This window comes from Typopeltis vanoorti, chromosome 20, assembly GCF_054136105.1.
Source record: "Typopeltis vanoorti isolate ZY-2024b chromosome 20, IOZ_Tvanoo_1.0, whole genome shotgun sequence".
Lineage (NCBI taxonomy): Eukaryota > Metazoa > Arthropoda > Arachnida > Uropygi > Thelyphonidae > Typopeltis > Typopeltis vanoorti.
Genome location: NC_143568.1, coordinates 109193073 through 109211465, shown reverse-complemented (window position 1 = coordinate 109211465; position 18393 = coordinate 109193073). Strand labels below are relative to the sequence as shown.

General features: G+C 36.7%; 2 protein-coding genes across 2 annotated transcripts in view; one reads left to right on the top strand and one right to left on the bottom strand.

The window, feature by feature from the left end:
- The window catches only part of hob (bridge-like lipid transfer protein family member hobbit), an 844941-nt gene extending 835269 nt beyond the window's left edge, over window positions 1–9672 (bottom strand). The window contains exon 1 of the mRNA XM_090409957.1: window positions 9549–9672. Within this exon, the coding sequence (XP_090266083.1) occupies window positions 9549–9631 (83 nt within the window). The 5' untranslated portion in view covers window positions 9632–9672. The remainder of the gene's footprint in view (window positions 1–9548) is intronic.
- A 134-nt stretch (window positions 9673–9806) lies between these two features.
- LOC150095783 (mediator of RNA polymerase II transcription subunit 13-like) overlaps window positions 9807–18393 on the top strand; it is a 237279-nt gene continuing 228692 nt past the window's right edge. The window contains exon 1 of the mRNA XM_090409956.1: window positions 9807–9978. Coding sequence (XP_090266082.1) covers window positions 9910–9978 — 69 coding nt within the window. The 5' untranslated portion in view covers window positions 9807–9909. The remainder of the gene's footprint in view (window positions 9979–18393) is intronic.

The window sequence follows — 18393 nt, the reverse complement described above, 5'->3', positions numbered from 1 at the left end:
GTCCCTCAAGAATTCTATTAATTCCATTCCCTTATTGCTACATGTGCATCTTCCTCTCCCCAATTTATACTGCTGTAGTTAAAATCTCCCATAACAATCATTCTTCTTGCACTTACCAAGCTGAACTGTCTAAATATCTCCTGGTCCCCACCCTCTGTGCTCCTTGGTTTGCAGCAATACCCCACTAAATATCCTGTCTTGCCCACCTCTACCTCACACCATATGCTTTCAAAATCATTTATGTCACTGCCTTCCAAAGCCTCCACTCTTAGAGGACATAAGTTGTCACTTATCAATATTTTCAATATCAGTTCTTTAACCTCAAAGAATCCAGGTGACCAGATCTATGCACAGTAGCCCAAATATGGCCTTATGAAAGGGAACAATAATCTTCATGTCCTTTCTTGTCAGGTTACATGGTTGTTCTTCAATAACCATGTAACCTGTAACATATTGCAAAAAAGTTATACTTTCTTACAATATGTTACAGATTATGTTACATTTTGCAATATGTTACATTTTGCATATTGCAAAAAAGTTATACTTTTTTGCAATATGCCTTCTAAAGTTAAACTCCCTGTCCACAATCAACCCCACATCAATGGGCTCATCCATTTTCTGCAGTTCAGTTCAATTCTATCAATATAGTACACAGCTACTAACACTTCTTGCCAGAGTGCATTACCTTACACTTGGTGATGCACAAACAGCCATTTACTCTTGCCCATACTACTAGTCTTTTTAAGTCATCCTGCAGAATCTCTACATCACCTTCATTTACTATTACTTTTCCCAGTTTTGCATCATCAGCAAACAACTGAATATTTCCCATTAAATAATTTCAATGGAAATATTCACCTGCCTTTCCTGGACTCAATTCCTCCATAAATCACTCTCTGATGTCTGTCCATCAGCCACCCTCTAATTCATCCCCATTTGCTTCAATATTTCCCATTAAATAATTCATTCATTCATTTCCCATTAAATAATTCATTCTTCAATCTATGCAACTCTGTTGCATAGATTGAAGTGGCCCTCTGTAAATGTTGAAAGTTTTTTCACTTGGTTATACTATAAATTAATGATGACAAACAATTATATTCTTGTTTTAATCCTTTATCTAAGTGTAAACAAAGCCATTTTCCTTATCCAAATCCATTATCCCTTAATTATAAAAAGTAAGCAAATTAATAAGGCAAGACCTACCCTTAATAAAATCATGTTGTCCCATATGGAGAATCCTATTCCTATCCAATAAGTCCTAAACTCCGTCTTTTACAAATTTCTCCAATATCTTTACCACCACTCTTGAGATGCTGACTAGCCTATAATTTGTGACTTCTATCTTGGAGCTCCTTTATGACCAATTTTCCCTCTTTCAACTCCATTGGTACCTTCCCAGTACTTAGGCTAAAGTTAAACAGCTTGGTCAGAGCAGTGGATCATTCATTTGTATATTCCCAAAATACACAGGCCAACATGCAATCTAATCGCATGGCTATGTCCACATTGAGGTTCTGCAATATTTTAAGCACCTTCATTTCTTCAACCTCTATTCTCCTATCAGTCAATGTCACATCTAGCATCAATATCACCACCTAGATAGTACATCCCTGCAATATGCTCACTCATTAATTCAACTATTTGTTTTGTTTCTGTTATTTCCCCACTATCAGCACTTTTTAAAATCATTCTTCTATAGTCCTTCCTCCTATTACTTGTGACATAGCGAAGGAACTCTTTTAGGATTTCTTACGGCTTCATCAGCTAGCTTTCTTTCATAATTATCTTTGGCATTCCTTATCTTACAGGTCACCCTTCTTGCTTGTGCTTTGTACTACTCGTGGGCATGCTGATCATCTTTTTCTTTATATTCTCCCCACAACTTTTTCTTTGTCTGCATCTCCTGCTTAATGATGCTATTCATCTATTTAACTCCTACCTGATTTATCTTTCTGACCCTGGGTACATTCTGATACTGCTTTCTTCAAACATCCCTTGACCACCTATAATGCATTACCAACATCTCTCCCCTCCAAATTCTTAATGCCATGAATTAAAGATTAGGTTAACAGCGGGAAGGAGTCATGACAATGGGCCATCCCTGGAAGTTACGGAAGGAAACTGTGAGAAAGAGGGTGAGGAGTGTTTTTTTTGCATGGAGGGTGGTTGAACCATGGAATGCATTGCCTGATGGAGTGGTGAGAGCAAGAACGGTCAATGCATTTAAGGAGTGGTATGATAGACTTTGTGTTTCTTAGAAAGGACCTCCCACGATGAGTCTTTTGACTCCATGGAGGCCTCAATAATAATAATAAAAGATACCAAGAAATTATATACTTGGTTTAATCCTTTATCCAAGTGTAAGCAAACAAAGTTTGCACCTGAATTATTTTCAGGACTGGGGCAACTCATGGTAAAGGTGGTATGACTTCACATCACTTGCCTTAGTATCCCATAATGCAAAGCACATCTGTTGCAGACATGTATAATACTATGCATTATAGGAAGGGTCACTACCCAGACCGGTTTCGACTTTTATTGAGGTCTCATCAGTGGGAGCCAGACCCAGAGGTGCGCTTTGCATTATGGGATATTAAGGCAAGTGATGTAAAGTAATACCACCTTTACCACGAGTTGCCCCAGTCCTGAAAATACTTCAGGTGCAACAACCTTTGTTTGCTTACACTTGGATAAAGAATTAAACCAAGTATATAATTTCTTGGTATCTTTAATTTATAGTATAAACAAATGGAAAAACTTTCAACAACTAACTATCTCTAATCCAGAGTATTTTAATAATAAGGTGAGACACCTTTTGGCAACTCGTATATAAAAATATGACTTCTGCATTACTTCAACTTTGGTATCACCTCTGGATCTGACTTCCACTGAAGAGACCTCAATGAAGGTCGAAGCTGGTTGGTGGTTTGATTCCGGGGAAGCAGAGTTTTTGCTCCCTTGAGGTGTTTGCCTTAGGAAACATTTGAGTCCAGGGATTTGGATCCGTTGGGGTGGCCTGTATTAGTGCTTCCTTGGCTGATGCCTTTCCTGGAATATGAGCGGTTCTGCTTGGTGGTAAGGGAGCCTGTCACTGAGCAGAGCTACCACTGAGTTAAATGATCGCTCATTGTTGGGTGATCTGAGTGATCGCACGAGTTTTTGGAGTGGTAACCCTGCACTTAAACAGGGAAACCAGTCTGGGTAGTGACCCTTCCCATAATGCATGACTGCAAAGAGATGTACTTTGTATTATAGGATACTGAAGGCAAGTGATGTGAAGTCATACTACCTTTACCACGAGTTGTCCCCCAGTACTGAAAATACTTCAGCCACAAACTTTGTTTGTGCCTGGTTACACTTGGATAAAGGATTAAACCAAGTATATAATTTCTTGGTATCTTTAATTTATATTATAACCAAGTGGAAAAACTTGCAACAATCTTAATGCGATGGAACTGCTGAAAGCTGACTCCTCAGCTTTTCATAATCACTTGATTTATAATTCTCTAATTATAGTAATATTCACATTACAATATTATTCACACTATAATATTATTGACATTATAGTAATATTCACAAGAATATAGTAATTTTAAAATTACTATATTAATTTTAATATAGTAAAATTAAAATAAAAACGAATAAGGGGCCATCTCTGGAAATTTCAAAAGGACACAGTATGTCTTTTGCATGGAGAGCATGGAATGCATTGCCTAAGAAGGTGGTGAAAGTGCAAACAGTAGAAAAGTTTAAGGATGATATGATATACTATAAATTAAATATGACAAGAAACTATAATCTTGGTTTAATCCTTTATCCAAGTGTAAGCAAACAAAGTTTGCACATGAAGTAAAGGCAGTTACTTTATAGTAAAGGCAAAAAGCTCTAATTACGGGAAGGACAACTATCCAGACCACTTTCGACCTTCATTGAGGTCTTCTCATCAGCAGGACCGTTCTCATAAATTAACAGCATTATATACAACATACATAGCAGTGAAAAAACTTTCAACATCTCTAATCCAGAGCATTTTAATGATAAGGTGTGACACCTTTTGGACTACTTGTATATGTGAAATATATGACTTCTTCAACCTTGGTATTTCTTCTAGGTCTGGCTCCCACTGATGAGACCTCAATAAAGATCAAAACCAGCCTGGATGATGACCTTTCCCATAATGCAGAGCAGTATACAAGCCTGTAAAGATATGTGCTTTGCATTATGGGATGCTAAGACAACCGATGCAAAGTCACTAACCTCTATATCCAGGAAATCCAGGAAAAGGAAAGTTACTAGTGGTGTGTTTTAGGACCATTGCTGTTTAACTTGTATATTAATGATATTGGTGAAGATTTGAATGGGGATATTCAGCTGTTTGCAGATGATGCACAGTTGGGATGAACCATGAAGAGTAGAAAAGATGTTGTGGCCTTACAAAGACTTATTGAGTGATTAGGCACGGAAATGGGGATGCGAGTTCAAAGTTGCAAAATGTAAGGTTTTAAAATTTGGAAAACAAAAATGGGATACAGAATTTATGCTTGGTGAGGATATATTGTTGGAGGTGGAGGAAATAAGCGATCTGGGGGTGGATAAGGATCTGAAATTTAGGGGACTCAGCCAAAATTGTGAAGACAACACAAAGGCTTCTGGGAATGATGCAGGGGATACTGACTTGTAGAAGTAGGGAGATTCTTGTTCCATTGTATAAGGCTTTGATTAGGCCAAACATGGACTATTGTGCCCAGATTTGGTCACCTGGTTTTCAGAAGGATGAAGAGATGTTGGAAAGGGTCCAGTGGCGACTGACTAAGAACCTCTGGAATGTCGAGTATGAGGAAAGATTGAGAAGATGCAATTTGCAGAGTCTGGTGGACCAGAGGAAGAGGGGAGATATGATAGAGACCTACAAGTTATTAAGGGGTTGTTATAGGATCAATGCTGGAGAGGTTCTACAGAAAATAGTGGGAGATCAGGGGAGAACCAGAGGTCATCCCTGGAAACTGTATAAAGAGGGTGTGAGAAGCAGGTTTTTTTCATGCAGAGTTGTGAATGATTGGAATGCCTTGCCTGAGAGTGTGGTGTCTGCAGAGAATTTGAGTGTGTTTAAAGCACGGTATGATGAGCTGTGTATTTGATAAATGGACCTCCTAGATGAGTCTTTGACTCCATGGGGTCTTGGGTAATAATAATAATATACAAGTAGACTAATCATGATGATACTTCATGCACAAATTTTGTTTACTTACACTTGGTTAAAGGATTAACCAAGAATATAATTTCTGGGTATCTTTAATTTATAGCATAACTAAATGGAAACACTTTCAACAGGCATGAAAGACTTTTGTGTTGACTAGCACTGAACTCGCATAATGAGTTGTGTGACTTCATGATGGTCAAGAAATTAATAATAACAGCAGAAGATGTGAACTAGATTTTTTGCTTGTAGGATCGTGAAAGAGTGAAACAGATAACCTGAAGGGCTTTGCTAGTGAATTAGTTTAAGTAGAGATAATATAAGTGATGCATGAATAATAAGCCTCCTCAATGTGTCTTTGGACTCCATGGAGATGCCTGGTTAATAATAATGTTTAATTCACCAAATCATTTTCTGGCCATTTCTGAAATATTAGTGAAGTTATTCTGACCAATCCATATGACTGAGCACACAATGTTCACACTTTAAAACAGCAACAAATGGTATCTGAAAATATTAGAAAGTAAACTACAAAACAATTGCTCTGACAAGCCATGAGAGAAAATTACAAAGAGGGCACATAACTCATCGTCTCCGCTACTTCCATGAACTACACCAAACTGCAACTACCATCATTATCTACACACAACACCATCTACTGCCCACCACAACTAGTATTTTTTGTCTGTAAAGGTTGATTTGTCTGTATATGCAGGATGAAAAACCAGAGTCTCCATGAGAAAACACTCCGATTCATTGATATGAGATCAGTTAACTCACCATCAATTGAAAAATCCTATATCACAATGAGAATCAAACTTAGGTCTTTTCCAATCGAAGGGTGCAACAAAAATAACTGAAGAAAATCATGGAAGAAAATCAAGATGATGAACAAGCAAGATTTAGAAGAAACAGGAATACAGTGCGTCAAATATTTATGTTAAGATTAATTGTGGAGAAAGCTCTATGTAATAATAAAAATATTCAAGCCTGCTTTGTTGACTTTCAGAAAACATTTGAAAGTTATAGATCCGAAAATAGCATGGATTATACTTGAATCTTATGGAGTGGAAAGGAACCTGATACATCTATTGCAGAGTATCAATGATAATGTATAGACAGCTGTAAGAAATGTGGAGTAACATGAAAATGAGTCTGGACAAGAGGCATGAGACAAGGAGACTGAGTATCAGCAAGCATCTTTATCATGCTTTTAGAAAGAACAATGGATGTCATAAAGGAGAATATAAGACAAATTTCAATTCAAGGTACAAAAATCAATAATTTTATGATTTGCAGATGACAGTCAATATTGAAGAACTAGAAAAATCAGTGCTGAAACAAAATGAAGTAGGGACAATGGTGTAGCTAGAGCTTTTGCCGCCCCTCTCAATACATACCAAAAATACTACAAAAAGTCAAAATGACGTAGAGGGAAATAAATTAAAACGCTATGTTTATTTCTGAAGTAAAACTTTAATTTCAACATTCTTAAATGTTATTTTTCTTGCTTTTCTGTTAGCAAAATCATTGATGACATTGGCAAAGTCTATTTCATAGTAATGGAGGTAATTCTTAATCAATTTTATTTAGAAAAACTCCTCTCACAACTAGCAACACCTACAGCAATCATGAGGAAAATTCACAGTAGTATTACAATATTTGGAAATGAGTTCTCGAGACTGCGTTTTAGAATTAACTGTAAAAGTTCAAAAAGGTTCAAAATGCCACCCCCTCTCTAGCTACGCCACTGAGTAGAGAAGATATATGAGTATAATGAACATAAAACACTATGATATTCAGAGTGAAGAGGATGAAAAAGCAAATAAATGTCAACAACAGACATGAGCTGGAAGAGGTTGGAAACTTCATGTTTCTAGGGTGCAACATGATCACGATTTAAGCCATCAAAGAGAGATAAGATATTAGATAACAAATGCAGATGTATACTAACAGGCAACAAATATGGAAATATTTTTATTACACAACACCTCCAGGTAGTCTTAAGACTCATCAAGGGAGGGCATCCACTCTACATCTCTCATCATCACCAACGCCATCCACCACCCTAGTATTTTCACAGACAATCACAAACATCCATGCCCATGGTGGGATTCGAACCCACAGCCTTCTGGCTGGAGAGCGGACATGCTAACCACTTGGCCAACCAGGCTGGCATTCTAAATATGATATGGAAAAGTAATCTGAGTCTTACCACAAAACTGAGGCATATTCACAAGAGCTCTTTATAGTTTAAGATACACGGTCAAAGACTCTTGACTTTTGAAAGATCATGTTATAGAAAGATTCTACAGAATGGATAGGTGCAAAAATTTGGTACAAATGAACTGTATGAAACAGTGACTATTTTTGATTCTCATCATCAGGTCCAACCCAAATACCTTCTATTCATGAGTACTTTCCATGTATTATTATTATTATTATTATTATTATTCAGGCCTCCAAGGAGTCAAAAGACTCATCGAGGGAGGTCCTTCCTAAGACATAAAGTCTGTCAAGACTCATCGAGGGGAGGCACCCCAAGGAAACACAAAGTCTATCATACCACTCTTTAAACTCACTGACCGTTCTCGCTCCCACCACACCATCAGGCAATGCATTCCACGGCTCAACCACCTCCACACAAAGAAACCACTCCTTACCCTCTTGCTCACAGTTTCCTTTCGTAACTTCCAGGGATGGCCTCTTGTCATCACTCCTTCCCGCTGATCAACCAAGCGAAAGAACTCCCCAGTGTCAACCCTGTAACCACCTCTCAACAGTTTAAAAGTCTCAATCATATCATCTCTCCTTCTTCTATCCACCAAACTCTGCAGTCCATATTCTCTCAGCCAATCCTCATAACTATCCTTGTACAGTCCTGAAACCATCTTTGTCATCCGTCTTTGTATCCTTTCCACAGTTAATTTATCCCCTTCAAATCCTGGGGACCAAATCTGAGAACAATAGTCCAAGTGTGGTCTGATCAGAGACTTATACAACGGAATGATAACCCTCTTATCTCTGCAGATCAGTGTCCTTCTCATAATAGCAGCAATCCTCTGTGTTACCTTCACCATCTTTGCAATATATCCCCTAAACTTCAGGTTTCTATCAATCATCAACCCCAGATCTCGTCTCCCCTACTTCCTCCAGTAGAACTCCTCCCATAGAGTATGCAGCATCCCATCGATGTTTCCCAAACCTCAAGACCGTACATTTTGCTGCATTAAACTGACACCCCCATTCATTTGCCCATCTATCTAGCTTTTTTAAATCCTCTTGCAGGGCTACCACATCTGCACTATTACTAATAATCCTTCCCAGCTTCGCATCATCCGCAAACAACTGAATATCCCCCTGCAATCCACTGGCTATGTCATTGATATAAAGGTTAAACAATATAGGTCCTAGTACTGAGCCCTGTGGGACCCCACTTGTAACCCTCTGCCTCCTGGAAACTGCTCCACCATACACAACTCTCTGATACCTATCAGACAGCCAATCCTGAATCCAGTTGACCAATCTGACATCCAGACCCATGTGCTGCAACTTAAATATCAGCTTATCATGTGGCACCCTGTCAAATGCCTTCGCCAAGTCTAAGAAAATTGCAGTATATGCCTTTCCCTCATCTAATGTTCTTGTAACTTTATTATAAAAGGCTAGCATATTGCTAAAACAAGAGCGTCCTTTCACAAATCCATGTTGATTCTCACAGATAACATTACCCTCATCTGCCCAATGCTGTATACGGATCCCTCACAACTTTCTCCAAGAAAGCAGTATAAAACAGTAAATTGCAAAGATAATTTAATGCAGAAAATAATTCAAAGGAAGCATAAGCTTTTTGGATATATAACAATAGAGATATAAAAAGCTTGATGTTTGGTACAATGAACTTAATAAAATATTAAAAGATGGGGTGGCCAAGACGAGAATGCGTAAATGATGTAGTGTGGAAAGAGTTCGCTGGCAATAAACAGAGAGAAACAGCAAAGAATGTGAAAAGTGCATCGGACACCTACGGTTATTGGATCCATGGAAAGTACTCATGAATAGAAGGTATTTGGGTTGGACCTGATGATGAGAATCAAAAACTGCTCAAAACTTTATAAACACTATAACGAATGAACAAATACTCGTACTCAATAAGAGATAGAATTTGCTAAAAATAAAGCGAGTATAGTGCGAGACGATATGTTAAATTTCTGTTTCGCTGCCACAGACTTTAGTTTGCCTTTTGCTTAGATAAGAAGGATAAGATTTTTATCTGACTTTACTGTTCGAATTTAGGACTCTTCATTTACTATATTTTATTCTCACTGCAATATAGGTAAAGACATACCGTATTGATAAGATATGTATTGCTATGATAATAAGCAATAGTTCTATACATGCTATCCAGTCCAAAGATAATCCCATTTTCATTCGGTTAAATATTTACTACAACATAACATCAAAAATAATAATCCCACCACCAGTTACTGGAAGCGGCCATATTTATTACGGAGTATTTAACACGTGACATATGTTATCCAATTGATAGTACTGTCACTTAAGCGCCTTGTTTTTCCTATCCGCCATAGCTGTCGCCATGTTACGATGAACTCTTGTTAAGAATTAGAAAAACACAAAAATCCATGGCATTAGAAATTACTTAAAGCTGTTGTTTTTATTCTTATAGAATTATTCATCATGGCGAGGCAATGACTAATCCAAATTCTGTTACTAACGGCGCCAGTCTCGAGGACTGCCACACTAATTTCTTCGCCTTAGTAAGTATATGCGGATATTAATTTTTAATTGAAATTCTAACCAGTAATTGTTTGTTGTTGATGTTTACAATGAATCCACAAGTATGTTTGCTTGGAATGTCCTATGTATTATTTTAGCAGTGTGGTAATCGAAATTCATAAATATATGAACATATTTGCTGTTATTTGTTTCATAAGGAATCTACGAATGTGTGTATTTCATCGTAATAACTAAAACTAATCAGTACGCAATACATAATTCTCTCTCTCTCTCTGTATATATATATATATATATATATATATATATGTATGTATATATGGAGAGAGATGTGTGTATATATATGTATATATACACACACCAGATTTTATCATATCTTTTTAAGTTGATATTTTTTGTTATGGTCTGTCATGTTACATTTTTCAACAAGAAACAACTGATGAATAAACTTATCATTTCGATAGGTGTTTGTTTAATGCATGACTACTTGCTAGTACAGTATTACGAATAATAATCAATCGAGCATATGTACATAGTTTTAAGGTTTGGATAAACGTTACTCTTCACGCTAGTGAAGAAGAAATTGAGAATAACATTCCTCTCCAGTTGGCTAGTAAGTAACCGTAAATACTAGTAGTGTTTGTTCCTCGGAAACTTATTCATGTTTTGCAGTAAACGTTAAATTAAATAACAGTTGAACTTGTCCACCCCTAAAATTACGATTGTATTGTATAATGGCTTAAGCACCTCATTGGCCCCCAGTGAACATTCAGCAGCATACTCATGAGACCAGTAGTCCTAACTTGACCATACGATGCTGTTTTGGTTGCTAGATATTAAAGCACTTATAAAAATATCATTTTATTTTATTTTAATTATATATATATATATTTATAACAAAGCAGAGGGCTTGAAGAAAGTAACAGAAAAATTGTCTCATTGGTAATTTTTAACCCATAAAATATTATTCATATTAACAGAATGATAGATGATGAGAATTATAATAAGTGCTGTACAAGAAAATGTTAATATTCCTGAAACATTGAACTGGGATCAGGATAAATTTGAGAAAGCTGTATGTTGATTGTTATTAATTAGGTATCTGCATGGAGTCCAAGACGCATTGTAGAAACCCACATCAACCATTTCACATTATACCTCTCATAATCCTCTCCTTCCCCACACTGTTTCAAAAAAAGACCCACTGTGAGAAGTGCACAATACCTATCATTACCTCTCCTTAAACTGATTTACTAAGTACTGACAACAGCCTTAGGCAACCTATTTCACTCATTCACCTTCAGAGCAAAAAAACCTAAACCTTACAACCCTATTAACAACACTTTTACTCAATTTTAAATGATGATCTCTTATTCTTTTCCTTCCTGCCACATATTGAAAAATTTTCCCTACATCCATACCATAAAATCTTTTTACTAGCTTATATGTTTCTACCATATCTCTTTCCTTCATTCTATCAACCAATTTTTGTAACCCACAAATCTGCAACCTGTCCTCATTCAAAGCATTCCAAAAACCTGAAACCATCATGGTCTCTTGCCTTTATTCTTTTTTACAACTTACACAATTCCAAGAAAGCAACCAAATTTTATAACAATAGTTTAGGTGTAGATATATCAAAGCTTTATAGAGAATATTGGCCTGGTTGGCCGGGTGGTGACCGTGTCCATCCAAGAGGCTGCGGGTTCGATTCCCCCCGTGAGCATGGATGTTTGTGATTGTCCTACAAACTTTGTGTGGGAAAGGGAATCTGTGTCCCTGTCACTTATTCTAACATTGCCAAACATCATTGCCAAAACCATGTGAGGTACGACAGTGACCATACGGACGTCAAATGTGAAAGTTTTATTCGAGAATGGTCAGTGAGTTTAAAGAGTGGTATGATAGACTTTGTGTTTCTCAGGGGGGGACCTCCCCTCGATGAGTCTTGACAGACTTTATGTCTTAGGAAGGACCTCCCTCGATGAGTCTTTTGACTCCTTGGAGGCCTGAATAATAATAATAATGATAACTTTTTCACCCTACTGTTTTTAAGCATCGAAGTACTCTTTGCCAGTAAAAGGAATATGGCCTCTAAATTTCAGTTCCCTGTCAACCATGACCCCAAAATTCCTAACCTCATCATTTTCCAAGAGTGAATCCCATCAATATAATATATAGATTCAGATCTTTTCAATCTAAAGTCCATAACTCTGCATTTTGTCACATTGAAAGCAAAACCATTATCCTTTGTCCACAATGTCAGCTTATAAAACTCATCTTGAGGATTTCTATATCTCTTATATTTACTGTTGCCCTCCTCGACTTTGATTAGCAAACAATTGAATATTACTCTCCAAAGTACAGACAAATCAGCCTTCAGAACACATGCAATTTACAGACAAAAAATACTGTTGTTGGTGATGATGGGCGATAAATGGCATTGATGTAGTAGTGTCATAGCTGGAGAATTAAGTAGTAGTGGAGAAGATGAAATGTATTTCACGAAGTAGAGTAGTGTGCCCTCCCACAATGAGTCCTTGTACTCTCTGGAAGTGTCATGTAATAATAATCAAAATTACTTCCAGTATGATACATGTGTAGATTAAACAGCGGTGAACCTAGAACTGGGCCTTTGGGGCACACTGCCTCTCACTTTTTTTTTTGTTGTTTTCACCCACGAAAAGTTATATGCAAATATAGTACATTTTATACCATATATTTGTACATTGGGTAGACAAAAGATTTTTTTGTGTGTGTGTGTATATTTTTAATTTATTTTTTACCTAGTCTAGAAACCCTGCTTTAGAGACCAAACATTCATATTTTTCAAGCTGCTTCAGGCTTCCAGTAAGTAGAGCCATGGTCTCACACCCAGCAATGAAATTCATCTCGAAAAAAAAAAAACACAATGTCCATGGTGAATTTGAATCCACTGCCTGTTGGTTGGAAAGTGGGTAAGCTAATCACTCTTCTATTTAGGCTGGCACTTGCTTAACCTTTGATGTTTGTCTGATACTCATCCTCCTATCCATCCCTGTTTGTTCCCATTTATTTAACAGATCATCATGTGGTATCCTGTCAGATGCTTTAGCAAAATCCAAGAATATCACAGTGTAGCCATAAAGCTATAGGATGGTGTGGTATCTTTTTTAAAATTTTTGAAAGGTATTGAAGTCATCCATAAATGTTAAATCAGAAGGTTGACTCTTGCTCATTTTGGGAGTTTTAGTACTTATAGTGTATTCATAAGTACAGTACCATATTAACCTTTTGGTCAGAAACATCTGAGGGTTTAAAATAATATTGTTATTTGCATTTTAATTTTCCATTGTTAATATACTGAAGATGCCCTGGATACTAAGGTGAAAAATTTTTATTATTATTATTACAACACCTCCAAAGAGTCCAAGGATTCATCATGGGAGAGCATTCTACTCCAATATTCACAAACCACCATCTACCTTATCTAATCCGTACACTATTACCATCAACACATAATGTTGTCTTCTACCACCATCAACTGTATTTTTTTTGTCTGCAAATTTCTTGTGTTCTCGTGGCTGATTTGCCTGTGTGTGGAATGAAAAACCCTGCTACCTCCTTATGAGATCGCCTAACTCACTTTCATTTGAAAAAGTCCATATAACAATTCCTCTCGTCATGATGAAAATCGAACTTAGGTCTTTTCCAATTGAAGAGCACAATGACCCAATGTTCTTCCAGTTACACTAAGGGGGTGCTTTTTACATCACATTTTACAACTATTAAAATTATTCAATGTAAGTTTTAGTTTCTGACTTTAATTTCCACAAACATGATGGCTTACACTCTTATTTCAAAACTGTCTTGTACTCAGATTAACTTTTAAAGTTGTCTATTTAGATTTATATACTGGTTTGAACTCATTATGAGTTTAATGGAATTAAATGCAGCACATATGAATAATTAAATAACATGTTTAATCACTCCCATATTTCATCTCAGGCACCGAGACACCTTCAGGAAAACAGTATTAAAATTACAAAAAGACATAAATTTGCACATAACTAATTGGAAAAGATTAGACTGAAAGCTTTCAGTCTAATCTTTTTCACTTAGTGTTTGTACAAATTTGTGTATTTTGTAATTTTAATACTGTTTCTTTGACGATGTCTCAGTGACTGAGATGAAATATAGGAGTTAATAAACATTTAATTATTTATGTGCTGTATATATTCCATTAAACCCCATAATGAACACTTTACTTTGCTCACTTCTGTGCTTATCCTAATAACAATAGTACCGTATATTTTTGCATATAATGCGAACTAGAAATTTTGTTTGAAAACTAGCCCTAAAATGCCATGTCCATGTATAATGCAATCTGTTAATCTTGTTCCATAACATTATAAATAATGCAATATGAATTAACGAAAGAAATATTTATTTTAAAAGAAAATGTCAAAATCCTTTAAATTCTTCATCTTTTGAGTCATCAAACATTTCATTTATAAATTCATCTGTAGGGATTGCGTCATCAGTGTAGCAGTTGTCATCATCGTCTTCATGCTCTCCATTTTGTTGTGTGTCATCCTCGCTTTCGTATATGACATGATCTTCGGATCCATCCATTGAATTACTTATTCCACATTTAAGAAATGAGCGTTGAATCATTTCAGATGGTATCGAATCCCAGGCTTCTGAAAATTCCCACCCTTTGTCATCTTCACCAAACCAGATGACATCCATTCTCTCCATTTTTCACGTAAGTGATCTTTAAATGGCTTATTGAAGCGGCTGCAAAACAGAAGTTAGACCACCCAGTATGACTGCTAGGTCTGTACGTAGCTCACATGCTTTCTCTTTGCTTGCCTCCGTTAAATGCACCCAGAACATATCCCAGACCAGCATGCTTTGTTGACGTAACAAGCTACCTGGACGTATGTTCCATACTTGATCCAGCCAGAATTGTACACCTTCTTCGTCCATCCAACCTTTCTGATTGGCACGAACAATTACACCTGGTGAAAATTTCATATGCTTCGGAATTTTCTTCCTTTTAAATATCACTGTCGGCTTTAATTTGGTTCTGTCTGCCATGCATTCTAGAACAATTGTAAAATGTGTTTTTTCATATCCTGTTGTTTTTATGAATACACCCTTTTCACCAACTGAGTTTACTGTTCGATTTCCAGGCATATCAAAGTACATGGGCGTCTCATCCACATTGCCAATTTGGGAAAGTTCATATCCATGACACTTCCGTAATTTTATGATAAATTTATGGAAGGACTGCACTTTTTCTTCAAGCTGCTTTGGTAACTTCTGTGCAATTTTTGTTCGGTGTCGTAATGTTAATGCTTTGCGTTCCATAAATCTGTTGCACCACCCAGGCGAAACAAGAAAAGATGAAATACCTGGTGTGTCCTTGAATTTACCATTCTTGAGCTGTAGAGCTCGAAAACGAATTGCATTTCTTGTTACTAAAATGCCATCTTGTCGTTGCGTCAAAATCCATGCATTTAGCTCTTCGAGTTCTGAAAAGGATGCTACATCTCCACGACAGGCAAGTTTCATTTTGGGGATTTTTTCAGGACTGTCTTTTTTGCTGACACCAAATTCTCTCATAGCAACACTGTTATTATGTTCTTCTGCAAACTGCACAACACGCAATTTAAATCCTACTTCAAAAGATGAACGTTTACATTTCTGTTGTCTCATTTTCAGGCTATGTTTGTTTAATGAATAATATTTAAAATGAACTGTGGTTAAAACCGATATACCTAACTGTGCTCTATCATTAGCACTACTTACATTACTGGCTTTATGCGCAGATACGATGCGCGCTCGGTCGCCAAATGCAAGTGGGTCAAGTAGATTTGGTTGCTTAGGCATTAGGTAGTATATATTATGTGTGCAAGTCTAATAAGATGTTATATTTTTTAGGATCCGCATATAATGCGAACCCCTAACTTTAAGTAGCATATTTTACCATAAATTTTTTGCATTATACGTGATAATATACGGTAATTAAAAATAATTGTGCCAAGTCAGTGGTGGGATTCACATTTTGGTACATTTAATGACCTCTAGAGTTATGTGCAAACAAAGTTATTTTGCTTGTTTTTTAATTCTTCATTTATTATTTTTTCATCATCTACATTTATAAATCTAAATTGTTAATAATAATAATAATAATTATTATATATATATATACATTGTGTTGTTACTAGAGTTGACTCGGGAGGTATACATTTAGAATTAATAATTATACTGACTAGAACCCAAGGAGTATAATAAAAAAACTTTAATGATTCACAACTAGTTTCAGTTCCGACTTCTTCAGGCGAGTAAGAAATGACTAAAAACTTACAAAAACTAATACGATAAAAAAAAAAACGGGCTTTTCAGTTTAACACAAAAGAGTTAGAAGAATAGCAATAGTCATGTTTGAATTAGAGACCACGTGGCATTATTAGCATGAGTTGATGTTGAGTGATAGCTGATTTTAGAGCGCCAGTATTGGATTACTGCACTATGGGAATCAGGCAAACTGTAACTTAGATTGCTGTACATGTGTGAAGGATCCAGGGCTATTTCTTTAGATTCTACAATGCGTCTTTCAAACTCATCATTGCATATATACAAATTGGTCGTGTGATCCCAATCGATTTGGTGTTGATGCTCTTCAAGATTAGAGTTGGCGGAGAAAAGAATATGACTGGAGAGGGCTCGCGCTCGGGTTCTTTTGTAGGAGATGTCACATCTGCGTTCCTCAAGACGTAGTGAAATAGATTTATCTGTCTGACCAAAATAAGGTCTACCACAGTTGCACACAACTTTATAAACACCTGGAAAATGTAGCTGGTTGTGTTTTGGTTTTGGGCAGCTCAGAAAGGAACGAAGCTTTGGTAGAATGGTATAGTTGGTTTTTATGTTGAATTTCTTCAAAATTCTAGCAAGTTTTGGGGTCAAAGAGCTTATACAGGGTGTTCGGGATAAATTTGACATATTTATAATTAATTATATTTTTCCGTAAGTTACATGTATTAACACACACTTCTCTTCATTTAAAAGTTTGGACCCTTCTTCATTCATATACAAGATGTCAGAAAGGATGGATAGCTGGAACCCACCTGAAACATGGAAGAGAATAACTTGTATCATGATGATTCGTGCCCGCCATCAAAATAAGGATATTACGACTGCTGCCCAATGCTCCCTGAATACAGTAAAAACAATCAGGCATGAACTAGAGACTTGCAATGGTGACTACGAGGATGTAGCAAGAAGAAAGATCCCTAGCAGACGATCTGATTGCGTTCGTACAGCAGAATTCCTCGCAAATCTGCAGGAACAGGTGTTGAAGAACCCTGGCATTGGAATTCGGGCTTTGTTCGTGGAGTTGCTAACTGTAGTCAAGCCCTGGATAACAAGGGTAGCCAATGGTAGGCCGTATGTATGGCAGCAGGATTCGGCCCCTTGCCACACCTCTGGGAAAAGTCAAAAATGGTTGTCTGAAAATTTCTACGACTTCACCAGTCCAAATGTTTGGCCTCCAAACTCCCCAGACCTTAACCCCATGGATTATTTTGTATGGGGCGCAGTTGAAAAAGACACCAATCGCACTTCCAGTAATACAAAAGCCCAGTTAATGGATAAAATTAAAACAGTTTTTGCGGCCCTTCCCAGGGAGACTGTAGCATCAGCTTGTTCGAGGTTCCGAAGCAGAATTGAAGCTGTGATCGATGCTAATGGTGGTTATTTTGAGTAAATCTTGTTGATAGTATTGTAATTAACTTTGCCTGTAATGTTTTTTTGTCAATTCATTAAATTTAATAGATACAAAGAAGATTTTCTTTTTCATTACGAAACTGTCAAATTTATCCCGAACACCCTGTATATGGTAACTGGATGTGGGTGATTGGGTTGGATTCCTCTTCTTGTCGAGGTTGTTGACATTGTCTCAAGCGTTTAGTGATGTTACAAGAAGAATATCCATTATTCAAGAATTGCTAGAATTTTGAAGAAATTCAACATAAAAACCAATTATACCACTCTACCAAAGCTTCGTTCCTTTCTGAGCCGCCCAAAATCAAAACATAACCAGCTACATTTTCCAGGTGTTTATAAAGTTGTGTGCGACTGTGGTAGACCTTATTTCGGTCAGACAGATAAATCTATTTCACTATGTCTTGAGGAACACAGACGTGACATCTCCTACAAAAGAACCTGAGCGTCAGAACCAAATCGATTGGGATCACATGACCAATTTGTATATGTTACCGAATGAAGATTTTTAGGATTTTTTTTTTTTATGACGATTAAAAAAAAAAAGGGTAAACAAAATTTAGCTTTCCCTAAATATAATGGAAACAGTAGGTGAGAGGTGTGGGAATGAAAGAAGAGGAGAAAATAGAAACAATAGGAGAGAGGGAATGGTAAGAGGTATAATG